The sequence below is a fragment of the Akebia trifoliata genome, chromosome 5 (genome assembly GCF_017979445.1).
Source record: "Akebia trifoliata isolate Shusen 1 chromosome 5, ASM1797944v1, whole genome shotgun sequence".
NCBI lineage: Eukaryota > Viridiplantae > Streptophyta > Magnoliopsida > Ranunculales > Lardizabalaceae > Akebia > Akebia trifoliata.
This window is the reverse complement of record NC_141379.1, coordinates 203,014-230,035: the sequence shown is the minus strand read 5'-3', so window position 1 is coordinate 230,035 and position 27,022 is coordinate 203,014. Positions and strand designations below refer to the sequence as shown.

At 35.8% G+C, this 27,022-nt stretch overlaps 3 protein-coding genes across 7 annotated transcripts; 2 read left to right on the top strand and 1 right to left on the bottom strand.

Annotated features, from left to right (window-relative positions):
* The first annotated feature begins 1,262 nt into the window (after window positions 1–1,262).
* LOC147400729 (inositol polyphosphate multikinase beta-like) lies at window positions 1,263–4,953 on the top strand. 2 transcript variants are annotated; one of them, XM_086441718.1, is made up of 2 exons: window positions 1,263–1,416; window positions 3,712–4,953. In XM_086441718.1, exon 2 carries the CDS (start codon window positions 3,799–3,801, stop codon window positions 4,702–4,704), a length of 906 nt encoding a protein of 301 aa, XP_086297844.1. In that variant the 5' UTR covers window positions 1,263–1,416; window positions 3,712–3,798; the 3' UTR covers window positions 4,705–4,953. The 2 variants fall into 2 exon arrangements, with proteins under 2 accessions (XP_086297844.1, XP_086297845.1); XM_086441719.1 differs by lacking the exon at window positions 1,263–1,416 and adding an exon at window positions 1,473–2,178.
* A 1,078-nt stretch (window positions 4,954–6,031) lies between these two features.
* Window positions 6,032–13,631, top strand: LOC147400728 (uncharacterized). Of its 4 annotated transcripts, XM_086441713.1 has the most exons (13): window positions 6,046–6,266; window positions 7,298–7,431; window positions 7,565–7,690; window positions 7,978–8,107; window positions 8,263–8,393; window positions 8,503–8,647; window positions 8,972–9,150; window positions 9,692–9,935; window positions 10,351–10,449; window positions 10,717–10,862; window positions 11,339–11,446; window positions 11,909–11,997; window positions 12,890–13,631. In XM_086441713.1, exons 1-13 carry the CDS (start codon window positions 6,104–6,106, stop codon window positions 13,395–13,397), a joined length of 2,202 nt encoding a protein of 733 aa, XP_086297839.1. In that variant the 5' UTR covers window positions 6,046–6,103; the 3' UTR covers window positions 13,398–13,631. The 4 variants fall into 4 exon arrangements, with proteins under 4 accessions (XP_086297843.1, XP_086297840.1, XP_086297839.1 ...); XM_086441717.1 differs by lacking the exon at window positions 11,909–11,997 and having other exon boundaries at window positions 6,032–6,266; window positions 12,890–13,055; XM_086441714.1 differs by lacking the exon at window positions 10,351–10,449 and having other exon boundaries at window positions 6,042–6,266.
* Window positions 13,632–19,830: 6,199 nt separating this feature from the next.
* On the bottom strand, window positions 19,831–26,417 carry LOC147400727 (respiratory burst oxidase homolog protein C-like). Its single transcript, XM_086441712.1, has 12 exons — window positions 25,421–26,417; window positions 25,035–25,197; window positions 24,883–24,931; window positions 24,643–24,756; window positions 24,112–24,537; window positions 23,602–23,988; window positions 23,431–23,526; window positions 23,155–23,270; window positions 22,970–23,072; window positions 22,730–22,812; window positions 20,996–21,528; window positions 19,831–20,529 (listed from the first exon to the last, which is right to left on the bottom strand). The coding sequence occupies exons 1-12, from the start codon at window positions 26,040–26,042 to the stop codon at window positions 20,420–20,422; spliced, it is 2,802 nt and encodes a 933-aa protein (XP_086297838.1). The 5' UTR covers window positions 26,043–26,417; the 3' UTR covers window positions 19,831–20,419.
* Between the last annotated feature and the right edge of the window lie 605 nt (window positions 26,418–27,022).

Here is a 27,022-nt window from a genome sequence, read left to right as displayed (position 1 = left end):
TTTGATCTTCTAGCCACATCTTTGGTGGGAATGGATGGCAAAAGCTTTAGAACCATTTCAAGACTTGCACTTAGTTGCTCATTGGTGGCCATTTTTTTTTTACTGGATTTACTCTGTACTTTCCAAACCTACACTGTTATGAGAAATTTGTGTCTTGGGGTCTGGAGAAGTATTCCCATGCAATGCTAACCCAAGATTTGGTTGAGTTGTTGTGGCTTACAGACAAAGAGATGAGTACAAATCTGAAGAGGCAAATATTTAGTAGGTCAATTAATTAAAGGAAATATTCCACCAAAAATCATAAATCAAAGATACAATGACAATCCAACCTAAACACGAAGCTCGTGGATTGGCAGTGATTTTGATGGTTTGATTGGTGAAATAACTACATACATAAAATCCATACTTTGAAAAATCCACTAATAAACTGAACACAATGTTAGGTCGAGAATTTTTTGTACCTCACTTCATCCCTCTCAGGCCGGTTATGGAACAACAGGATTAACATGGCTTCCTCTAGCTTTGTAGGAGAGTCGAGAAACGAACGAAATTAAGGTTGGTGTTGGTTGGTTCGATTCTATGAGGTAATTGGTTTGATTTCAATTTCAAATTTGTAGAATTGATCATGTTCGATTCAATTTCGATTTTGTCCCCAAATCGAATCATGTGCCCCCTAAAATATTCAACAAAATGTGGAGAGGATTTGGCGAAATCACACTTTTGTCAAGGGAACTCACTGTGGAACTTCAGATCTATAATCTGATGCTCGTCCACTACCGGCGTCTAGAAGTAGAACCAAGTTGCGTTTTGTTTGGATTTTAATATGAGTTGTGCCAGGGTGACCCAGCACGACTCATATTAAAATATCTTTCTTTAATTATCATAATAAAAAATGAGTAAGGTTAGCTTTACCATTTAATAAGATTTCATATCTTACAGGGCCGTGGAACTCACTTGTGGGATAAAAAAAATGATCCAATGCCAGAAGATTGAAGATGAAAAAATTATAAGAATTAAAAAAAAATAAAAAAATTTATGTTTCTTCTATTGAATTTTAATTTTAAATTTGAGATTTAGGAGTTCATAGCCGTTCATTTTCAAAATCTAGAATTTTTTTTTTGAGTTTTTCCATGAAAAATCTAGAGGGCTGTGTGGTGTTGCTTTGGTAGTCGCTTTTATGTCAATGATGCTTTGTAAGATTTGAAATCTTACTAACTTAGTAAGGAATGTGTTGCGTTTTACAGGAGACTTTAGAGTTGCGTTTTATATTTTTCTTTGAAAAAAATAAAAGCATCTCATATCTTTCGTATAAGACGAAAACCAATTGAAAACGATGGATCCGGATCCCTCACCCTACTAAAGCATACTCTCCCACAGTTATCAACTCCAATTCCCACAGCTTTCGAACGGGAACGGGTACTCTCCTTACTTTCTCATGTTAATCTCTTTTATTTCAACAAACACTTTAATTTCAAACCCTTGTTACTTGCATGATCACCTGAATAAAAAATAATGAGTATTTTCTGAAGATCTCAAATTTTATTTCTTTTATTAATCCTCGAAGGATTGTTCTTTATTGATATCAGTTGGGTTTGCTTTTTCTCAAATTTTATTTCTTTTATTAATCTTAGAAGGATTTTTCTTTATTGATGTCAGTTGGGTTTGCTTTTTCTCCTGTTCTGAAGATGGGTTGTTGGAGAACTTTAGGATCTTAATGGATTTTTTTCAGCTCTTCTGTTGAGATTTGAGAAGAATCATGAAGAGGATGTTGTAGTTGTAGATTGTAAGATAAGAGCTAAAAATGAGAAGAATGGAGAGTACCCGTTATTAAAATGACGAAAACACACCTCTATTTCAAGATAGTTCTTTATACTTCTACTTCCGTCTTCTAGGGTTATTTATGTCAACCCATAACTTTTCCGTCTTCTAGGGTTATTTATGTCAACATGTTACTCTCTGTACCTACCGTAGTCAGCAAATGTAAGCAAAATCAACATTCACACAATCCTACTTGCCAACAGAGAATTATTGGGATACTTTGGTTATTTATTTTTGTTAAAAAGATCAACCCTTTTAATAGAGAGGTAGTTATGTCTCGAACCCAGATCGCATGCGATTCTTTGTGATCTTCTAAAGCCAAAGTTCTGTGGAGTAGATAAATCCAATTTTCAAGTTGAGGTATCGAATCAGCATAAAGTTTTGTTGATTTTTTTTTTTTTGGTATCGATTTGGTTGGATTTATTGCAGCCAATTGATTTTATGTATTTTGAATTTTTTGTTCCATAAATAATGCTTATTGTTTATGCGTGTTTAGAGGTGGTCAATTTTCTCAGGGACCCACCAAGTGTTTGATTATAATACAATGTGAGAGGAGCATTTGTGTTGGGGCTTGTTTATTGTATGTGAATGCTTAAATACTTCACCCTTTATTTTAGCTGAGAGTTTGTTGTAAACCAACTCGAGGAACACAGTTAAACATTGCAGCATGGTTTATATGAAGAGAGCTTCATGAACCATGGTTTCAAAACTCGTTCGAGACCGAGACGTATCGCCCAAGTCGTCTCGGTAGTATCAGGCATGGACGAGATGGACGGACAAGACAATTTTTTGGATGAGTTTTGAAACCCCACGTTCATTTTTCTCATTTTTGAACGAGACGTCTCAAACGTATCAGAAAACTCATCCGAGACTACTTGGTATCTGGCATGGATGAGACGAGACGCGAAACCAAGTTTTAAAACCATGCTAGTAATCCAATAGGTACAGTCAAAGGAATACTAGTCTTTTCTGACTTTGGAAGAAAATTCTTTAGTTTAATAACTGTGAATTACCCTTTGTAATTCTGTTGGATGCCAAATGGACTTCCTTCCACTTTAACTCTGTTGATCGAAACTAGTACCATAAATTTCCGAGTGAGTGAGATGCACATTTTTTGTAAATGGTTCTAAATTTTCAAAGGTGGCTGAAACATCAAACATCACTCAAGTGGATGATTCTTAATTTTGCTGACATGTAATTCTAAGTAATTCAGAAGTTCTTTAACATTCTAATGAAATAGGGAAATTCTTATTGGTTGAATGTTGGTTTTGAAAATATGAAAAACAATGTCATTCTAATTAGGAGTATTAAGGTGAAATTCCTAATCAATCTTTCGCAAATGATCTGGTAAAACCACTCCCCACACCCCCCCTTGTGACTTCTTAATTTCTTAGAATCTTTGGTTTGCAGAGTAAAAGATATTGTTTCTTTAACCCATGGTTTTTTTTCTTCCCATTCAATTTGATTTTGATGGTTGAGTTGCTTGTTTGGATTACCATTTTTGGGCCACAAAAATATATTTTTGAATGTATATTCATGGAAATAATTTTTTATTTTTATTTTCCTTTAAAGTTATATATTGCCTGTTTGGATCGCACTATTTTTTGCCATAAGCAAAGAGGGTTTGCACTCTCTTTTTTCGTTGTTGCTTGGGGTTTTATTTATTTTTCTATTTGCTGTGGATCTTAGGTTTGCATTGTAAAGAAGGTAGTAATATCATTTTCATTTTTATCATCACAAAGGTTTTCTTTATTTAATGCAAGTCCCCCCACCCAGATAAGGCTGTATTTTAATGGACTTCATGTTTTTATCTGGATTTTCCATGCAATTCTGAGTAATTCATAAGTTTTTAACATTCTGATGAAATAGGAATATTCTTACTTTATGTTTCAGGGGATTTCTCCATTTCTCAATTTGGTACCATTGATTTAAATAGAAGAAGGGAAAGACTATTTTCTTCGCTGTTGGATTTCTGTAACCATGCTTAAGGTTCCAGATCATCAAGTCGCTGGCCACGAAGCTCGTGATGGAAAGCTTGGTCCACTTATAGATGATTCGGGCCGCTTCTACAAGCCCCTCCAGAATGATGAACGTGGTTCCAAAGAGGTAGCGTTCTACACCTCCTTTGCTTCCAATGCTAGAGTTCCGGACCACATCCGCCATTTCTTCCCAATTTTCCATGGTACCCAACTTCTAGAAGCTTCAGATGGATCTGGCCTGCATCCCCATCTTGTTTTGCAAGACATCGTCTCGAATTACCAGCTCCCATCTGTTATGGACGTCAAGATTGGCTCCAGAACCTGGTACCCCCAAGCATCTGAGGACTATATCGAAAAATGCTTCAAGAAAGATAGAGAAACTACAAGCCTGCCATTGGGTTTCCGGATATCCGGCTTGAAGACCTACGGAAATGAGGAATCACGATTCTGGAAGCCTGATAAAAAACTTGTTCTGAGTTTTACAGCGGAGGATGTTAGGTCTGCTCTAAGGAAGTTTGTTTCTTCTAACCCGTTGTCTAATTCGGAACCAGATTGTTCATTGGCATCAGTCATTTATGGTGGTTCTGATGGGATTTTGGCTCAGTTGTTGGAGCTGAAAGCATGGTTTGAGGATCAAACCATTTTCCATTTCTATTCTTGTTCAGTTCTTATGGTGTATGAGAATGCAGTTGAGGTGGGGAGTTCACGTCCAGTAGTTAAGCTTGTTGATTTTGCTCATGTTATCGAGGGTGAAGGTGTTATTGACCATAACTTCTTGGGGGGGCTCTGTTCTTTGATAAAGTTTGTTTCAGAGATACTCACCAGCCCAGCTGAACATAGAGTCAAAGGTAGCTTACCAATATCCGAGGAGAACCGCTTCTGCTATGAAAATGGTTTCAAAGAGTAGTTGGAATTACCCCAATCAATGCCCTTTCCCCCCTTTTTTTAACCTGCACACATACATTGTTTGTTTGATGTTTTTTTTTTTGTTGAAAGGGTCATTGCTTGCATCTTAGCTACTGAGTTTTTTTTTTTTTTGGTTTTGTTGTTGTTATTTTTGTTTTTGCATTGGATTCAGTCTTTATCAGAAGGAATTTTCTTCATTGTGTTAAAGAAGTCGGTTCGTGGAAATTTTTTGAGAAGCTTGTAGCCTCTATTTCTGTTTGCTCAAAAAAGTTCAGATAATTCTCAGACAATTCCAACCCATGTTCATTCATGCCAACTTGCCACATTCTTGATAGAACACCATAAAGCTGCATTTACAGTCAGTATAAGCTGGTATGGTGTACTAAACATGTGTAGTTTAAAACATCTCATGAAGCAGATCATTCTTAGCTCCTCTAATTGCTAGCTTGATGTGTAGCTTAAAATATATCATGTACTCAGTAGTAAAGTTTTACTTGGTTCTGGTCTTTAGCAGATTAGACTGTGGACTGGTCTTGAGAGCTAACTGATTCACTATTAAAGCCTACTCCTTAGTTGATTCATTCGCAATATATCCCATTGCAGACAATGGGTGTGGGAGCTATGAAATTATTATGGATTGAGGTTAGTTCAAATAGACCTTGAAAGGTTATATAGTATGTCACATTATCGATCAGAGGGCCCGTGGGGGTATTGATGAGTTTTGTTGAGCTATTCGTTCTTCCCTGATCTAAGAAGAGTTTATCATATAAAATGGGCATGTTTTTCTTCCCCAATGCCTCCCATGTTCCATTGCAAACTTTGTCGTGGCAATGGCATACCTCCCTTGTTATTTTGGGCGCATATCGACAGAAAAACCTGAGGGATGCTTAGATGTCAACAGGCACTCCAGTCATGCATACAATGGTAAAGTAGCGGGTGCGTGCTGTAAGACTAGTCCTGATTTTTCATATTACCATTTTGTTCTAATTGGAAATGGAAATGGGATCCTTTCCTCAATAAAAGGTAAAATTGAGGTGCATTTAGTTGATAAAAAAAAAAGTTTGAGTCGTAATTTGACCATAATAGTATCAAAGATGGTCTTCAACTACAAAAGACTTCCTTACCAGCCAATTCGGCTGATGTTTGTGTAAATAGACCGAGCTTGGGATGGGCCAAATGCGTGAAAAATCTGGGAAAATTGCTTAGTGGATCCGAATATAGGATTTTCTTTGTAAATCTCCATAATTTTTTGGGGGTAACAGTCCAGTTAGTAATTAAAAAAAAAAAAAATGCTTGTTAAAAGTAATTTTAGATCTATTCTGATAATTTATGATGGCCAATGAAAAATGAAGAGCGAAATACTCGTACATTTGAATATTTAGATGTAATTTGTAATCTGAATGTCCGTTTCGCATTGTAACATATACATTTTGGATATTTCGATTGATCAATCTGTGGCAGCAAACGCAGCCCTGTTCCCGAACAGCTGTGAAAGTTCGATTTGGATGTTTAGTCTTCTGCTTATTCGTCTCTTCTTTTCAATCCGGCCTTTTTCCCTGCAAGGTAAAATCTCCGATGCTAAAGTTAGACGCAAATATTCAGAATTTCTTCCTCTCTCCTTTTTATCTCCCAAATCTCATACCTTTTGTATGTAGCCTCCTCCCTTCTATAGAAATCCTTCCTTGCTTTTCGCTATCCTTTTATTGTCTTTCTTTTCTTAAAGAAGTTAATGCCTAATCCCTTGGAATCAAGGATTTTCCCAAGATATTGTATTCAAATCCCGAGAATTCTAGGATCTGAATGCATTATCCTCTCTGGGTGATTATTCTTCCAGATCTTATCCGGTCTAAATTGGTTCCCGAACGAATGTAATATGTATATCCGATCTATGGAACACTAATCCGATCCGAACGCCTTATAGTGTGATGGAGGGTTTTATCCCTCCACACAATCCATTAATTAATTCGTCACTTTTGATCACTCCACTAGAACACGGTTGAGCTCTTTCTTCAATCATTTGCAGGGAACAAGTCTATAAAGAAATGAATTGGATAAAAAGAAAAACTCAGTCAAGTAGATTTCGAACCCATGACTTGTTATGGAGAAATTTTGTTGCCGCATGACATATTTTGCGAAAGTCTACTTTTTGCAAAAATGATGAGTGGAAATGGTTTTTATTTAACTCTACTTGAAATACTTAAGTAGAAGTTAATTTAGTTAGTGTGTGTATGATAATACTTCTGTCCACCTTTAAAATTCAGTCTTCAGAAGTTTTATCTTCATTTATTTCATTTTAGATTTCAAACTTTAGAATCGAAATTCAAAAATTTTGATTTAGTGATGGGAAATGCTGATGAAACTTCTTAAGTTTGATTTATAGTTTCTCGACTTCAGAATTCAGAAATGTTACAAACATAGCTTAAGCTCTATTTTAAAAAATCAGAACTAAAAGCATTTTTTCAAAAAAAATTTCTTCAACTTTTTAGACTCAAAAGTTGTAGAAGTACTTTTTGACAACATGTTCAAACACGGCCTTAAGGGCATTTTCATTCCCACGTTTATTCGCGCGGAAAAACTCATTTGGTTTGCCTCAGAAACGAGTGGAGACTCTGGAGAGCCATCAAAGTTCAAAACCACCGAAAACATTTGGCCAGAAGCTATGGTTCTGCTCTGTTTCATTCTCGATCTTCGAACCTTTTCGCCTCCATTACTCAGAGATTTAAAGCAGGTGAAAAAGAAATTCTTACTCTTCAAACCTTCTCGATAATATAAAATTAAAATTGATCTGCAATAATTATCGAATTCGCTCGATTTGTGATCTTCAGAGAACGTTCTATTTCGTTTTTTTTTTCTTCTACCAGTGTTTGTTGCAGCTGGCGAATCTCTACGCCATCTCATCCGGTACATACGAGAGACGATCTGATTCACTCAGAAACAGAATCGGATTGTGCTACATTCAGAAAAACAGAATTTCTTGCTCTGATGAGGTATTTTGTGCTCTGAATCGAATCTCAATCCTTTCTTGGAATTGTTCGATTTGTAGGAATTTATTTCTTAAATTTTGTCAACTATTGATCATGAACGAGAAGTTCTTTATCAGATCTTTGATAAGTACTTGTTTTTATTTGTTTTTACTTTCTAGAAGTGAATTAGATGTAAATGGATCCTAATTGGACATGTAAACTAGAATTCTCAATTTTCTAATGTTTCTTAGGTGCAATTTTAGTGTAAGTAGATCTTGTTTGTTTCTTGACCATCAATTCAACAACAACAGCTGAAGATTTCATACAATCCAAGAGGAAATTTCAGTCTGCGAGACTTCCATCATGCGGTTAACAACTTACCTACTGATGGATTTTTGCCTGAAATAATCGATTCCAGAGCTACGAAAATCACTGGTGGTGGTAAGAAACTCGCTCTATCCTCAGTTTTAATCTGAAATTGACAATGTGTAGATCTGGTTCAACTGGGAGTTATTGTCGTCTTGTTCATTCTATGGTTTATCCTCTATTCCTCTCTTAGTTTATAATGCATGATTAATGCTTGGCAATGGTAGCAGATGTAGTACTTGCAAAGCTCCTAACAAAGGAAGTTTTGTACTCATGGGGTGATAAAGATATAATGAGAAAGGTGATTCTCATCAGTTCCTGCTTAGTAGAAAACATCAATTCCATGCGGAAGATTCTCATTGTAAGATACTGAAATATCATCAATATTTTCATTTGTACACACTTCCACCACTCTACCCTAATGCAAGCGAAGCTGAAACCATTGTTGTCCATTTTAAATTGGTCGACAGGATGCAGCGGATAAATGTATTTCGGTAGAGTTTGTACTGCTAGAACAAGAACCAGGCCAGCACGATGATATATCCCAGAATGTCCAGGAATTTGTCAATAGTATTTCTGATCTCGAGAACTGCTCACTTCAAACCCATCTTCCAGGTAAAGGGGCTAATGATACATATGGGGTGTTTTGTATGAGTGATAAGTAGAGCAAGACGTGTACATATTGTGAGTGTCGATTGTTTAACGAGTAATCTTTTATTTATTTATTTATTTTATATCTTTGATAAGTAGTTTATGGAGTAATCTTGTTTGTAATTAATGAGCATTTGAGCTATCCCCAACCATCAGAGGCACACACGTTGAAATGCTCTTTGATAAGGTGTGGGTCTCTTCAAACTTCATGCGGAATGGGAAAGTAATTTGCAGTTAAGAGGTGCAATAGTTGAGTTGAATGATACCTTAAAGACCATTAACATGCAGATTCATGGATATTATGTGGTCTTGTAAAGCGATGGCTGCAGGAGCTGAAGGATGATCTAGAGGAACCATTGCAAGCTGTCTTTCTGTTCAAGAATAATCTTGCAGCCTCCACAAACCAGATCTTTTGCAACTTGTTTGCATCTGCCAACCAAATAATTGATGGTTTCAATCCCTGCCAGGTACCATACATGATTACTTCTGTATACATTCTAGAATATCTGTGATGTCCGATGCACATGTCATGTTTATATATACCACCTTATTCCCAAGTTAGTTGGTGCAACAAATATCTTTGCTAAATGATATCGGATTTGGATGAATGTTCTGGTTTAGTTTCGACCAGGCCTTTACTTCATAACCACCAATCTGCATTTGGGTTGCATCCCTGACATTTCATATACATGATGCTCTTACTGACCCAAAATATGGTCCATGAGAAGGGAAAAATGTTCCTCCTTTCTCGTACACTGATTTAGAAGAAATCTATGTATCTTGAAGAATGAATTTGTATAACCTGCTCTATGCATTGTCTATAGCTAGACATGGGATGTAGACATTGTATACAGTACAATAAATACCCATTTATGGGGTATTGCACTTGCATTTAATGAAATGAACTAAAATGAATAGAGGGCGGCTCAATCTTAATGTAAAGAAAAGTGAACCATATCTGGGAAGTTAATATTGGGAAAGCTGTATTTATTCGGATGCTTGGTATAGACTTGCAGGTGTCACGGTTTGCCATTAGATGATGCTGTTGGAAATACTACCATGAAGACTGCATCCTGTCCTATCACATGCCAAGAGCTGGGGACTAGCAATTTGTTTGAAAATGCAGTGAGAGTTGGAGAACAAACGATCCTGTTTTTACCTTCTTTCCAGAACTGTCCAAAGTTTCAGCAAGTTTCTGCACCCATCAGTTTCAATGTTATCGAGCGAACCAACTTGGGTTCTCTCAGTGAAGGTGGACCTCAAATGGACAGTTCACCTAATAAAATTATCCTATTAAATATTAAAAAAAAGAATCTTCTTTTGGGTGATGTTATGTGGGTATGCATCTTTAGTTTGGAAGGCTGAAGGGGGTCATCATACTGTATTTTAATTCTACATGTTTTGGATCTCTCCCGTAAGTATGTTGCATGCTTATTGATCTGGATCCTACAATCAGTAGGAATCTTGGAGATCTCCTACTTTCGGAATTGGTCTACTGATTGGTTCAGGCATTTTAGTTAATTTTTTCTTTTATGCCAATAAAGGAAAAATATTGGCAGTGCTCTCGGACGGTTCAGATTAATGATTTGATCTCTTCAAGTCTTCATAGAGAAATAACTTTGTCAAATAAAACTATCCCATTAAATCTCTCTTTCGGTGAATATCAGGTGTAATAATTGGGAATTCCTTTATTGTTATTCCATCGGCTTGTCATGAGGTGGAATCCACTTCGGACGAATGTGGCAATTCTGAACTGAATACTCAACGTGAGTGAGAAGGCTCGATGTGGATGGGTTGTGAATATTTCTTTCATATGTCTATTTGTTTAAGTTCTGGTTCAATTCTTTGTCCAATGGCTCCTTCGTTTTGAGATCCTGGTTTGCGCTGTTAATATCAACTTTTTTACATCTTTAATTCCATGATTTCCTGGTTTCGGTTGTAATTCTTTCTTTTTATCACACATTTATGTTTATTGAATCTAACTTGGAATTCTACTGTTTCATTGGTGTATGCCTCTTCAATGTTCATGGCAGTTTTTCAAGGGATTTGTCGAGCTCTATATTCTCTCGATCAGGGGTTGGTATGCTTTTCAAACTGTAACTTGGAAACGATGAGAGAGGCAACTTTCCACTGCTTTTACATCCTTCAACCTTCAGACAAAGGGCCAATGCTTCTTAGGGTAAATCTCTAACCCCCATTTATTGAATGGTGTGAATTATTTTCTTTACATTAGTCTCTTGTTGTTTGTAAGACAGAATGTTCCCCACTCCTGTAACTTTGTGTGTGTGTAGTTCATATCTTGGATCAGTGTTCACATATTCTAATCACCATTTGCCTTGAATTTTAACAAAATACATGCTTATAATTTGGTAAAAATTGGGGCTCCGTGCTATGGTAAGAGGTTGGATTTCGCTATATAAACTTCAGTTTGGCACTACTAATTAACCATCACCCAATTTAAATTCTAGAGGGATTACACTTTTTGTTATACCAAAACATATTTCACTAGTTGCCTTTAACCCTAACTTTCTTAATTAGCACCAACTTGCAAGATGTGTTTTAATTTTTTCGGTTGTACGACAAGAAATTGGGGAACTAATATGCATTTTAGAAGCTGCCACGGTTAAGACATGATTCTAACATTTTGAACTGCAGAGGCTTGCCGGATCAGAGGAAATCTTACCCATTCCTGATGCCATTGGATCGATTGACTATGCAGTACCTAAGGAGACAGAGAATTCCATTCAAATCTCTTTATCAAGGGTAGGATTACAACACCCCTCCATGGAAAAAGATAGGTTATAGTGTTTTCATCATTTTACCCCTTTCTAGATTTGCTTTTGATATACACAAGAAAAATAATTCACAAACACATTTATGCTGGATAAAATGAAGGGTATCTGAAAGCATTAACTAATTACACAATGCTAGCAACCTTTATGGATTTTACAGCCTTATAAAGGAAAGAGTGGTTATCTCGCGGATCATATTCTAGTCTGCAAGCTACCAAATGTGATTTTATGACGGTAACTTTGGTGACTCATTGGTATGCCATTAATCTGTGAATTAGTTGCATCTGGGTGATTCATATTCTATTCTCCAAAACAATTGAGTTCACCTAAACTTGGATGGAATATAATTGAGCTTATACCATCCCAATGAGCTATTTCCTATGCAATTTCATGGGCCATAACTAGAGAAGCTTTTCGATGGCTTTCTTTACAGATGGAATTAAGAGACTACAACCCTCTTTTGCATGAGAGAGGCTTCCATCCTAAGCTAAACTTGCTTGTAAAAGAGAGCTTACAATTTGGGTAAACATCTCCACTCAACTTCAGTCCTCTTTAGTAGATCTACTGAAGTTTTTTTTTAATTTTAAATAATGCCTTTGGGGTCTTTGCTGACAATTGCGTTCATGTGAATTGGGATTCCTGCTAATATAATCAAGAAATATTCTCCTTAACTCTTCTTGGTACCAAGGAGCTCCAGAAGCACTCCCAAATTTCTTGGTTTCTAGAGATACACCACTTTGATGCAAACAACGATACTTATCTCACTTGTAATAAAACCTTCTAGTCAATAGAAAATGATTGTAGAGGAATTTACAGGGATTTCTCAACCACCTTAGGGAAGATTCCCATTCTCCAATTTTTGACTATATCCTAGTCATTGGTGAATTTGCATCAACTGAAAGTAGACCGGTGCTATACGTAGATTTGTTTACAGGATTTTGGGTACTCTATAACATGAGGTGACCAGGAAAGGCTCAGAGTTGCTGTTTGATTCAGAATGTGGATTCATGAATTTGGTTTTCCATGGCTCTGGGTCCAACCTCTAGACTTTTCATAAGATTGGCCAAGTCAATAACCTTATGTAACTATCAAACTGCTTAATAACTCGACCTGCTTGAATGTAACTGTTTCCTAGCCAATTTCTGCTTCAAGTAGAATTCTTAAGCATCAAACATATGGTACTGCTCAGGTATCTGTAATGCCCAGAATTAGAATTTTGTTTGAGAGAAAAACAAATCTCTTTGATGTACCTATGAATTTCATAAGAATCAGTGGATACACAAACTTCAAGTGTGACTCATCTAATGAACTTGGATAAATCTAGTGAGTTCAGTTGTGTTCTGAGTAATCATGTGTGCTTGTTTTAATCATCAATATTAAGTATATATAATCTTCTCAAACATGGATTCTCCAGGTCAATACCACCTAAACGTAAAGAGATGAATGCTGAATCAATGTCACCCAGACCGGAGCCCATAGAAATGACTGCATTGCTAGCATCAACAAAGAATGATTTAGAAGAAGAAGAGCACACTTCCACCCCGCAACTGACCCAGGCAACCAAAGACGATAAGAATACTAGTGTCACTGAGGAGTGGGAACAGCTCATTGTTACTGAAGATTGTAAGATCTATTCTCCTACATGTATTTCCATACCCAAGATAAAGATGGTTTTATCGCCACCAGATGGTAATAAGCAGCTGGACGAGAAAACCTCGAGGATTCTTGAGAGATTGGAGGCCCCAAGAGAGAAGAAAACCAAGGGTTCTTCACCTGTTATCGTAAGCAGTGGGACAGATGCTTGCATGCCCAAGAAGAAACCCCTGGTTCCATTTACACCCAACCATGCAACAGACCAGGGCATGGCCTTAAGCCAACCAATGAGACCCAATTTCCAGAGGCTGAAAAGGAAGCTAAGGTGAAACACAAATTGTTCTTCACATGGCCGTGCTTCTTTTTCAGGTTTGTTCACAATGTAGTTGTCATTTTCTAAAGATTTCTTTGGTTGTCCCAAGTCCTGAACACCATGCATGCATGTAAAATGCATGAGATGGTTTGTCCGTAAAAAAAGAGAGAATACATGCTACTTGTTATTGAGGCCAAGTCCATGACAATAAAACTAATAAAACACATATGTTCTCATCCTCAGTGCTCCATACCATACCTGTTCCCTATGATTGTTAATCAAAATTATTGTTCTGCCGATTGACTATACGAGTTTTTAGCTCTACCCTTGGCCAACCTTTACAAAACTGATCAGCTTGATTTATGTTTCCTAACCATTGGATCTGTGCATTTGTCCTTGTCTAACCAAAATCTTGGGTAAAAGCATTAATGTTTCAAATCCTTGATGAAAAATATTCGGATCCAATAGAAAGAAATTAATTTCAAGCTGAATTTTTGGCGAAAAGGTTCATAATGGATGGGCCAATCATTCATGGTATCAGCAGGTTCAAAGCGAGCGTTTATGACCCACAGCTTAGGTTTCCCCTTTGAGTCGTGATAATTTGACGCTTTTTTTTTTCAGACACCGCCCTATGCCCCCATCACAGAACCATAGATCATTTGCCTCGGGATACACATTAAAAAGATTTCTGATTCTGTAACTACCAGGTCAGGGAGCATATGGGGGCGTCAGATTATCATTAGTCTTCCTCTTTTTATTTCAATAGTAGTGTACCTATGACAAAACTCACAAGTCAATGGTTGGTGTTTTGGATCCTCAGTAGCTACTTTTTCCTGTGGTTCCTTATAGGCACTTTTTCACAGTTGAGAGAGCGCAACTGTTCGATATCACTAAAATCCATTCGTTTAAAATTGGAAGTTCAGTGATCTTCATTTTCAAAGTCTTTAATCAGGTTAAAAATGTTTTTACCTTTTAACAAAAGGTTGCATCAATACTGAAAAGTTCCAACAACACCCCACCCCCATCTCCATCCCCCAATGTATTTAAAGATGAGTTAGGGTATACTCCCTATTGGCATTTTCTGTTTCGTATGAATATCATGTTCGACCAACCAATGTGTTGTCATGTTCGACCAACCTTAAAGGCTATTCTTATAGTAGTTCTTTTATTTTAACATTCTTTACTTTTAAAAAACTTGATTTGAAATTTAAAAAAAAACTTGATCATTCACTCGAACCATTATTTTAGATTAACCTTTTTTTAACAAAAAATAAAAATAGACTTTTTTTTAATTATTTGTTTCGTGACGTTCATCATGTTGAGGATGACTCAATGTGTCTTGGAGCATCCAATGTCATGTATCTACTTGGGCCCAAGTGTGAGAAAGTAAAAAATAAAGAGGGAACCCGTGAACTGCTACATTAACAAAATAGGCAGCATTGATCTCCAAAATTTAATATTTCAGTAGGCTCTAGGTAGTCATATCCTATTCAAATTGATATCTGACTCGGATTTGCATTATCCTTCATGCCACATCTGATCTAAAATATGTAGCAGAAGTGATTGAATCCAAAGTTTTTGTTTCTAGTTGAAATTAGATCTTAAAATTATATATGACACAAGTGAGTTTAAATTTATTAATCATTGGTCCTACCATAAGAACGAGCTTACCTAAGACTGATTATCAAATTGCGATGTATTTGTGGTATCATGTTTGGTGGGAAACTCTCATTTTGTTGTCTCCCCCCCCAAACAAGAAAGAAAAATTGCTCTTTTCTTTTCTTTTCTTTTCAGTGAGTCACAAAGAATAGTTAGTTCTAACCTCAGACGAAGTTTGAGGCTCTCCATCAAACACATTTTCTAGATATCAGCATAAATTTTTTAGGGATCAATAACATTTTTCTAGAGATTATTTATTATTTAATTTTTTTAGTGTCTCATGCAAGGGAGGGAGGGGGGTTGGGGTGGGGTTGCGCATTCTCTCGTATCAGTTGTTTGTTAGCTGTCCGATTGATTGAGATTTATCAGTTGTTCGTTTGATGGAGAATCTCGATCGATCCTAACTGCTAGTACCATTGTACTACAAATGCAATTTTTTTTAGCCTTTAGTCAACGAAACCACAAGAGGAAAATAATAAGAATATTACCAATGAGTTGTCACAATCTGACGCCTCCTCGTTGCGCATTCTCTCATATCAGTTGTTTGTTAGTTGTTCGATTTATTGAGATTTATCAGTTGTTCGTTTGATGGAGAATCTCGATCGGTCTTAATTGCTAGTACCATTGTACTACAAATGCAATTTTTTTTAGCCTTTAGTCAACGAAACCACAAGAGGAAAATAATAAGAATATTACCAATGAGTTGTGATAATCTAACGCCTCCTCGTTGCGCATTCTCTCATATCAGTTGTTTGTTAGTTGTTCGATTTATTGAGATTTATCAGTTGTTCGTTTGATGGAGAATCTCGATCGGTCTTAACTGCTAGTACCATTGTACTACAAATGCAATTTTTTTTAGCCTTCGGTCAAAAGACCACGGGAGGAAAATAATAAGAATATTACTAACGAGTTGTGATAATCTGACGTCTCCTCTAACATACACCCCCATCACAAAACTGTAGATCATTTGTCTCGGGTTATACAAGAAAAATATTTATGATTTTGCATATCCCGATGCCAATGATCCATGGTTCTATAATTGGTAATATGTCAGAGAGGGCATTAGAAAATCATTATTCTTTACCAATAACTTCCTTTGGCATCATCTGCACAAACAACTCAATAGAACAATTCATGCACATCTTTTAGTTTGACAAAATTGGCAAAAATAAAATAAAATAATAAACACTATGTCATGAATGATAATCTTCAACTGCAACATGCACATAATTTATCAGAACGACAAAATCGTGTTATTTTAAAAATGCCGTCATAGTGATTGTATATTATTTTCTTTTATTATTATTATTTAGTATTTAAAAATTTGCCATTGCTCAAATATTTTATTATCTCTCTTTTAGCTTGGAAATATCATTAGTAATAATCGAGTTGCGTCCTTGAATGATTTACTCTTATGTATGGGCCCACTAACCCATAATTGTTTGACCCACCCCACAATCAACCACCTCACCAAAAAAAAATGAGCTTTATTGGCCTTGATTATTGGGTTTATTAGTTTATGTAATCCACTCGCACTAGTCTTGAAGCCCAATAAGGATGATGTTTGCACCTTTCTTGTCAGTGGTGGGCCATATATTCCCGGGTAGGTGGCTAGGAAAGTTGTACCTAAAGAATAGGAAGTTAAGTAGCTATCCAACTCTAAGATGTACGTGAAATAATAGGGTTACAGAGAAAGTCAAAGTTTCAAGAAGTTGATAGGCCATGTATCCTCATTATCGAGGATGTTGAGAACACGTTTTCTCTGGTGTGTGGTTGGAGCTACAGATCACCACGTCAACATGGTTAATTTACGTGATAGTTTTGGATCCGATCCATTGACAGCCTTACGAACAAATACTTTGTCTCCAGCATCTTCACCAAGGTCTGGTGTGAAAACGTGTTCGACTATTCTTTTTTCTTATACACAACTACTACCATGTCCACCTAACCTTCATTTTTGAATAATTGTAAACACCCCCAACCCAAGCGCGCACACACAAAAGCAAACAAAAAAAATTAAAAAAAAGAGAGGGATAAAATAAAACCCATTTGTGAGGTGTTTTTGAAATTGGAATAGATTCCGTGTTAGAGAGAGTCATAGAGGAGGCACAAGCACTAAATTAGTTTCATTTGCATTAGAGCTTGTCAACAGCTCTCAGCCTAATTTTCAACCACAACAGACTTTTGTGTTCATCACACTATAGAAATATTTGATTGGATGGGTGTTCGGTGTCACAGCTGATTGACAGTTCTTGATGTTAAAAGATCTGCCTGAAAGAGACAACACCAAAGCATTCCCAAAAAATATATATAAATAAAAATTTTATTTACTTTATATATCATATTAAATAATTTCCTTTTGTAGAAATGTTTAATCTCGACCTCCAAAGTATATAACACTTCGACCAGTACTTAGACTTCACAAGTGAGGAAAGTTACATTTAGAGTCGTGCTAGAATGACCTTGAGTCAAAACCTCATATGACACTTCTTGACGTGAAAGTAGTTAGAAATCATAGCTTCTTTTTCACTTGTATCTTCGATGAAAAAATATCTATAATTCCATATACTTTCATGTAAGGATGTGCAATATAAAATTCCAATTTGAGGTGACTTCTTCAGCATTATTCTTATATTGATGTATAACATCATATTAATCAATAAGAGTAACTCATCATATTGAAACATAATGGCATTTTAAAGTAGATTAACCCCATCACCAACATTGAATTTCATGTTAGACCATCAAGATCTTGTATTTTTTTTTATTATGTCAAAATTGAGTAAGTCATTGAATCTTAGATGTTTAAGGTCAAGTTCACCAGTCAACTATATGGCTAACGATATAATCAATGTTATTTTGTCCTATATGGGTTACAAGTTTTGAAATGGAAGGATTTTTTGTGAGGATCAACTCTTTGATAAAAAGATAATTCTCACAAAAAATCATAGACTATCTATTTTTTTCTTTGTAAACCACTTTTGATGGGGTTAGAAGTTTCAGAATTGTTTGATTTTTGGTAAGTATGATATTTTTGCCATAAAGATGATTCTTACAAAAAATCAGCACATTACAGAATTTCTAACCAATATTTTCAAAATGCATAGCATCTTAATAAAATAAAGTATCGTCTCTTGCCAAGAGCAATACACATTATAACATGTCTCTACTCAAGACCTTATCCTATGCGGAGGTCTAGAGCGGAATAAGTCTCACCTAAGATTGTAAGCTTCTTAATAGAGTCAGTGTGCAAATGCAAGCTCTTGTAGAAAATAAAAAATGAATAAGAAAAGATTCCTGAGATCATGAAGAGAATCTTCATTTTGATATCTAGGAAAGAATGTGGTACAAGATAACTGCCAAATAGAGATGGAGGAGGAAAATCCTAATAAATAGAGAAAGGATGATAAGTGAAAGAGACTTTTGAATCACGGTAGATTATTCCTTAGCTGATTGATTTTCTAACTTAGATATTGGAGGCTCTTTGGAAGGTAAGACTCTGATGTCTTAGGAAAGAATGCATCAAGTAAGGAGGAGAAGAATCTAGTCTGCTCAGCCAAAGATTGATCTCAAAGTATTTGTGATTGAGTGAAAATCACTACTACATTTTATCATAATTTATTTCTTTGTCCACCCTAAAAAAAAAAAAAATCCCTTCTATAAATTTGTTGCTTTTTAAATTATAAAAAAATATAAAAAAAAAAAAAGTAAACTAACGATAAGTAATTAGTGGGTGAAGGCAGCATTCGACCTAGAACCTGCTTTGGACCCCCCCCACATGTGATCAATTGGGGACCATATAAACTAGACGGTGATTCAAAAAGATTTAGGGGAAAGAGAAATGCATTGCTTTGCAAGTAGGTGCATAATAATGTACCTATGTCACTCTTTCGAAGTTTAGGATTCTAAGCTAAAGACTAAAATGCATCCTATTTCTTCAATTGGAATGATTGAAGTCCTAGGGCCATCCTTCATGATCAAAATAGTTATTCTTTTTCTTTTTACTTAGAAAAACAAGTAATTTAAAGCATATTTTCTTGACCACGTGTGCGCATTATTGAAAAAGTTTCTTAATCATTAGTATTTGAATTAGTTATAAACGACTTAAATTATCTTTACATTTAATATGAGGGATCTTTTTCACCCGAGATTTGGCTTTAAGAAAAGAGTAGATTAAAACGGGGAGAAGTTCATTTTGAAAAGCTGCTTGGTTGACGTAATTTCGTTGCATCTGAAACAAAGATACATAGAAATCGTGTCCAAAATTTGTAAAGTGAAAGATCAAATAGTCAATGTCTACACCAAGTTGTAGAAAATATTGTGGAGACATGAATTGGAGAAAATAGTTATTTTGAGAAAAACTAGGAGATATCTTAATGAAATTGAGGTTATATTTAAGATCTTTTTGCGTCACATATTTTACCTCCGAATATTACGCACTTCTTGACTATATGGCATTGTGAAGGTTGTGGATAAAATCTCAGGTTACTCGAAATGATGAGGAAAATTTTATTGACACTCTAAGAAATTGGGCCCTTATGTTTTTAGGGGTACTTAAAAATTTTAAAAAAATTATTTCAAGCACTCCATATTAAAATTTATTTAAAAAAAAAAAAAAAAAAAGAAGATTAGTTATTTATTTCCCACTTTGACCTGCCTTTAAAAGTTATGGCTTATCAATTTAACTTACCTTTTTCAAATTGGAGGTCTTTTTTTTAGCCCCTTTCAAGATATTAAACCCCTAGTAAACACATTTGACTGTTGAAGATAAAATTATATTAAAACAAAGATAGATTAATATAATGGTTAGTATGAAAGCGTAGTACAATTTTAATTTACTTGTTACAGGCGTTGTAACTTGTAAGAATACGTGTACCCTAGTACATTATTTTTTGCACACAAAATGGATGTGAACAGCCCTTTGGCGATTTACAGCTGTATCTAATAATAATAATAATATAAAAAACTAAAGAAAGAAGAAAATTGAAAAAAAAAAAAAAAAAGAAATCCTACGGTCATAGTTGAGCGATAATGGGTGTCCAACTACCCACCAATCCCCTTCAGATTCATGTAATCCTACGGTTGATGACAACCGACATCATTGACGCAAATCACGCGTCTTTTACCTAACAACCCCACTAGGCAGTGCGTGTGGTAGTGGCGGTCGGTTCAATCTCCACTATCCCCTGCTGCCTGCCTCACTCGTTTTCTTCTCCATAAACGTCTTTGCTTGCGTCAAGCCAAATTAATAAATAAAGAAAAAAAAGAAAGGAAAAGAAATAGGAGGTGCCACTGGGCCCCACTGTACATTCATGATGATGATATATGTAAGGACTTGATGATGATTCTCTACTTTTTACGCCTGTTCTCCAAAATTATTCAAAAGTTCTCTTTATGGAAGTCGAATTTGGTGGGAGTTCTGTGAGAGAAGTCCAGTGCTAGCTGTCGCAGCTCCTTAGTTAGTGCAGGTGCCCCACAATAGAAAACCCCTGTTTTTTTTTCAAATATATTCAAAAAAGTCAGCATCACCCATATTTCTAAAAACACCTTACTTAATATTTAAGTACATATTAAATTAAAATAAGATAACGTCAAGATATATATATTTCTAAAACACCTTAGTTAAGTTAAATATTAAATTAAAATAAGATAACCTCAAAATATGCATATTGAATAATAACAGAATTAATAATAAGAAAGCCACCTTGTCTTTTATGATCGAGAGTCATGTACTAAAGGCCAATGGATATTTTTTTTTTTTTAATTATTGAATCGTGATAATCTGACTAATCACGTGCCATACTCATCGACAATGACAGATTCGATAGCTGTAGATCGATGAGAGTTTTGATTCCCAAATCTGTCACGTAAGGCGGTGTCGACGTGGGTGGAAGTCAGATTATCACGATAACACTTTAGACTTTAGTGGTTAAGTGAGCAGTTGGTAGAACTTACCGATTCGAGCATCTCTGTGATTGAGTGCAATCCGCTTGTAGACGTTGCGCCAATTTGGCTTGGCAAAATGGGATTTGACACGTGTCCCAGACACCACGTCAACACCATTCTTGGCGTGATTAATTGACTGAAGCATGGCAATGAGAGCTGATCTGGCGTCACCTTCCTCGTAAACGCTCGTGCAGTAATTGTGGAACTCTATGACACCCTTTTGGTCCATTTCGGCAACTTCGTTCATGATTCCTTTGAACCAATCGAACGAACCTTGTTCCCTCGTAACCCAATAGAAATAAGCTCTCGTAGTCTTGAATCCTCCTCTCTTCTTAGGAGTAGTAGAGTTATTGTTGGAAAATTGGCCGCTCTCTAATGCTGCCTCTTCTTCTTCTTTGGCCTTCATGTTATTCACAATGTCCTTTACAATACTGATCATAGGGGTGGCCCCTATTCCTAGTCCCACCAACAATACAACATCATATTTCTTGTAATCTTGTGCTGGTGCTCCGTAAGGACCGTCAATTAACACCTTTGGGAAACTGCACACCAATTCAACGAAGAAAACAATCTCTTACGTCAGGATATCTCAACAGATTATTATATTATAGGTGACATTCATGTACTCAACAAGATGAGGAAAATTCCTAAGCTTTTGTCAAGCACATCAACCAAGTCAAAATGTAGTTTTGTATCATCAGATTTATCAATTAGAATACTACACTAATCTAATAAAAATGAAGGGTCCAAAAGTGCAATAAATACACTTTTGAAAATTGAATTTTACATGGAAATCACCCTTAAAAAATTTACTTTTTACAAAAATACCCTCATATTCCAAATTTCAAAGTATATTTATTGCACTTTAACGTGCCCTTTCACAAAATACAAAAATGAAAGACTTATTTCATGAATAATGATGAATGTACACGGTAAATCAAATATGACTGATGTGGCAAGGGCACAAAATCACAAATCTTTTCCTTGCATATTCGGAAGAAAAAGATTTATGATTTTTTGCCCTTGCCATATCAATCCCATATGATATATTATATGCATTCATCATGACTCTTATTTCATGTGGGTGTTGGATTTTTAAAATGATCCTTTTTTTGTATAAATTAACGTCTAATCACTTGATGGAATAATTAAGAGGTTTGATTAACGTTTAAGATGCATTAAATACACCTCCAAAATTTATATTCCCACTGAAAAAATACCCTCAAATGCTTAGTTCTGAGTTGTATTCAACGCATCACGTTAACAAAACCCAATAATTAAATGGCTAAATAACCCGCAAATTCTGTGAATAGCCACTATGACATGGACTAAATAATGGAACTGGAAGGGTTTTAAACCGTTGACCTTCCTACAAATAAATAGGTAAATAAATGGTTGAAGTACGTCCCTTGTTGATTACACAAATTTGGTAAGCCTCCCCATGATGTACATTGTTGATTTTTCTCCCTTGACATTGACTTTGACCAGATATAAATTCAACTGACCAAACTACCCCTATTTGTGTGTGTGTTATATTTTATTATTTTATCTCATTATCTTAAAAAGGGTATTCGTGTCACATTCACTGATCTTAAAAGATAATCGTATGTATGAGGTTGGTTATAAGACCTCATAATTAACACACATGGCGTATTTTTGCTCTCAATTTTAAAAAGGATATTCATGTCATATAATCTTAGAATTTTTTTATTTTTTTAATAAAAATAAAATATGTCGACTTACTTTGGGACATTATTATTATTCCCTCCTTGCATGTAATCAGCCCTTAGCAGTCCGCTTTTTCCGCCGGTGGGAGGCTGACACACCTACATATAAATCAGAAAAAGGTTACAAAGGAATCCTGACCTCGTAGTTAATTAACTTTTCATATTATGTAAAGGAAAGAAATAAGGGTTCATTAGGCCTTTACGATTATCTTATACAAGGTGAGAAATAAGTAAGAAAGAGATAGAAAATACACACCTCGGAGAAAACGGTTTTTAGCTGTCGTGTCCAATCGCCTAGAGTTCGAATGTGAACACTCAAGTAGTCATCTCCAGGAGCGGAAGTGATAGAGAATGGATGCCTGTTTATATTATATTATATTATTAGAATGACTCAACCAATAATAGAATAATAATAATTTAATAGTTCATCGAATTACATACCATTCAAAGGGAGAAACTGCAGAGCAATTGACGAACATGTATTGCCCACTCTTGTATTTGAAGCCCTGCGGCTTGGACATGTGCAGTGCCAACACATTTCCCGGATAAACAGCAACCTTCAACATTATTATAGATAAATAGAGAATGAGAATTTAGTTTTGATCAAATTCTTTTTATTATTATTACAAAAAAAAGAAAAAAGTATATTTACAAGCTAATCCTATAATTCCCAAAGTTAAGAATATTGAGGCATAGTGGTGTTATTCTTTTGCTTACCTTAAGTATCTTAACAGGTTTGATACTAGATCTGAATGCTCTAATCAACCTTTCGCAAGCATATAGAGCTACAGGTACTGCCAAATACATCCATGTCTGCCAAAACAATGATGGGTATAAGCTTTCCATTTTCTTTTTTCTTTTAAAAAAAATGAAAGAAAAGATACTAACCGTTTTATTGTACCATTTTTTAGTGAGATAGAGTTTGATTCCATGGACAATGAGGAGACTATATACGATCACAAAGAGATGGTGCGAATACCAGAACATGTTGAAGCCTGTGAGTCTACTAAAGGGCTTGGGTAGCTTGATCTTGTTGCGCCTGAACCATGGCGTGGCTAGTGTGAATGCTATTAGCATCAATACCACCATTATGATCCCGGTTATACCTTCAACTCCTTTTACAAACCACCAGTAACTTTCAGGTTGATCATCTCCAAAGTAAGGTTTCATTGGCTCATATTCATCTTCGGTCGCACTAAGGAGACGAGGGAAATCGCAAGCAAGATGGGAACCTGCATGTAATGCAACTCCAACTCCAATTCCAGCGGCAATCACCTAAACAACATAAATTGAAATAAACAAATTAATTAGTCAACTTTTTTAAGGTCTAATTGAAATTAAAGAAGGAAGAAGAAGTAATTGAAGAAAAAGAATAGAAGAAGTCGATCTTCTTCTTACCTTGTGGAAATTGAGATTATCGTCGAAAGGGACGACAACACCTAATTTGGTCTTGTTCCTAAGCCAAGTGATGGTGTTGCGACATACTGGTAGTAAGATCAATGCCATGTTGAATTTGAGTGTTTCGGCCGCACCCTTGGCTGTGCATACACAATAGCCCATTACGTCGTAAGCGGCCTTGTTCCGATACTGAATGAACTTGTAAGAAAACAAACCCAATACGATTCCAAGCCAAAGCGCCATCACCCAAGCCCTCTGCCAGTTATCTAACAAGAAGTACTTTGTATTCTGGTACCATCTCCTCAATGGGTTACTCTCTACAGTTGGTTTCAACTTTTGGCTCAGCATTTGACTCAGGTTTCGGCTATCTGCTCCTCTAATGGATTGGTTCGGAGCTTGTAACAGTAGCGTCTCCAGGTTGTGGAGCTGTTCTCCATTAAATCAAACACGAGCATATAAATTAACCTTTGAATTTTAAGAGATGGGATGGGAATTATTGTTCCATGTTAAATTCAAATGTAACTAACTTACCATGATGTAACCATGATTTTCTGGATCAAGTTCTTCCATGATTAATGCAGAATATTCTTCGGCCTGCTTTTGAATATTTGATAACTTGTTTGCAGAAGCACTTAAACTGATAATCTGCATCAGAATTTTCCTTTTTTAATTTTTTTTTAAATCAAATCAAATCAAATATAAATATACCTAATTTAGAAAGAAAGAAAAACTCTAGTTTGTCTGGTATGACTTGAATTTTAGGTGGCTTACCTCTCTGACTTCTTCTCCTGTGATTCTTCCATCCGCGTCTTTGTCCACCCTGGATTTTAATCTCTTATTAGTTTCCTTTGTTAATCTCAATATTTTTAGGAATGTTAAAAGAAAATTAAACCATTAAGTTAATTTAGGACATTTTTAATTACATGTCAAAGAAAGTCTGAAGCCTGGAGTCGAAGCTTTGATCGGAGATCTGCTCCCAGAACTCTTTCAACTCAGTTTTACTAATCGAATCTCCTGTGATATTTCTTCTTCGAGCAAGCGCGTTGAAAAGCTCATTCGCAAATTCCTTCGATTCTTTGTTCATTCCTGTAATTTTCACAAAGAAAATAAAAATTAATTTTAAAGATCGTGAAAAAAAAAAAAAAAACACATTGTGATTTGTGGTTAAATCATTAAAAACGATATTCGGAAAACCGTAATTTTAGGGATAACATGGCCTCGTTTCAGAAAGAGCGTATAATATAAATCCTGGTTGACTCCGTAGTCACGACACTGAGTCAACCCGTCGGCGTGATAGACCATTTCTTACCTATGCATTCGCCGAAGGCAGAACGGTGCAGAACTCCGTTAGTTGACGCCGTTAATTCGTTGAAGCGTCTCTCAACAGCTGACCATCCAGCACCGCCATCAGTCTTGCTGATGAACTTGAGGCTCTTCAAGGCATGAGCGGCGGCCGATTTCGTCCGGTCGAGTCGACTCGCAGGGGGCCTTTTCGTGAGAGAAGCGAGTCGTTTCAGTTCCTGTGAGACTTGCTTGATTCTAGACGAAGCGCTTCGCATCACAGATGAACCAAACGAGGATCTCTTTTCCAGAGTCTTCGCTAACAACGTCACCTCTGGATCTTCGTAAGCTGCACCTCCTGCCGTTTTAACGCTGTGAACAGCGACAGAGTCGTCACGAACATCAAGAGTAATCTCCACATAGGCTTCATCGTTAGATTTGATGCTGTTACTACTTCCGCTTCCAATTCCACCGATCGTCTTCGTTGTCTCAGGAATGTTGAATCTCGCACTCTTTCTCCCTCCTCTCTTGTTGAGAGGTCCACTCAGAGGACCACTGTAAGCGATCTTCTCGCTTCCAACGCTCTCTGTATCTGAATGATTATTATCAGGAATCGCTCCTCTCCCATCATCGGTTCCCATTTTCTGCATAGGAGTACTGAAAATCTGGAAGAACGACTCACAATTTCAAATTTTGTTTCTTATTGGATCTGTATTTTTGAAAATTAATTTTTTTTTTTCAAACTCGAAAGGTCATTCAGGTGAAGCTGGAGATCTTAAACATTGGACTAAACAAAACCTCAAACAAATTACACAGAGAGAGAATCGATTCAGAAACTCAAACTGACAAGGTTTTTCCTTCTTTTTTTTTTTCAAATTTTTTTTTGAAAAAAGTAGAGAACTATTAGAATTTAGAGAATCGAAGGAAATTCGATCGCTTTTCTCTTTGGTTGGAAACGAAGAGCTGCGAACTGCGGTATATAAACGCAAAAACCTTCTTCTCTACTTCTTTGCTTCTTCTTCTTCAAAGGATGGATGGTCAAACCTGACACATTTGAAAATAAGCTTCATTTAGATATTACCCCCACATTATAGTCAATATTCGAGATACCTCTCTATGTTTTCAAATAAAAGACATGCCCTTTTAACTAGGTCTTCAATGATAGACTAATGTAGATGGCCTAAATACCCTCAACATCATCTCATAGCTGATTTTCTCTCTAAATTAAACCGACTTCATATCTTCAATCTTGATTTTTTTTCTAAGGTTTTTACCCTCTCCTTCAAGCTTAATATCATATCTTGCTCAATCTTAAGATACAAGAATAATATTTGATATTTTGAAGAAAAACAATGATTTCTACTGAAGACTATTGAAGAAGAGATTGTAAGTCTTACATAAGATTGTTTTTTTTTTTTTTTTTGTCAATTGGGGGTCCACTCTCTATCAAATTCCAAAAAAACAAATATTGAAGAAGAGATTGATCAAGTAAGAAATAATTGACCAACAACTTTATGAATTTAACCTTTTTACTCAACCTTAAGATTTTATGTCCTTCAAATCTCAAGTAAAATATAGGATTTCGAAGAAGGTTGGGTACTTTTGTAGAAAAATCAATGGATTTCTACAA

Bases quoted from the DNA above. Each gene is read 5' to 3' on its own strand.
- LOC147400727 (XM_086441712.1), bottom strand. From the start codon at position 26,042: ATGCAGAAAATGGGAACCGATGATGGGAGAGGAGCGATTCCTGATAAT. The intron at 24,538-24,642 runs GTAAGTTAGTTA...AATGGAGAACAG, and splicing joins AAAATCATGGTTACATCATG to CTCCACAACCTGGAGACGCT. The intron at 23,073-23,154 runs GTATGTAATTCG...TAATATAAACAG, and splicing joins GCAGTTTCTCCCTTTGAATG to GCATCCATTCTCTATCACTT.
- LOC147400728 (XM_086441713.1), top strand. From the start codon at position 6,104: ATGTCCGTTTCGCATTGTAACATATACATTTTGGATATTTCGATTGAT. The intron at 6,267-7,297 runs GTAAAATCTCCG...GGTTTGCCTCAG, and splicing joins CCGGCCTTTTTCCCTGCAAG to AAACGAGTGGAGACTCTGGA. The intron at 8,394-8,502 runs GTAAGATACTGA...ATTGGTCGACAG, and splicing joins CCATGCGGAAGATTCTCATT to GATGCAGCGGATAAATGTAT.
- LOC147400729 (XM_086441718.1), top strand. From the start codon at position 3,799: ATGCTTAAGGTTCCAGATCATCAAGTCGCTGGCCACGAAGCTCGTGAT.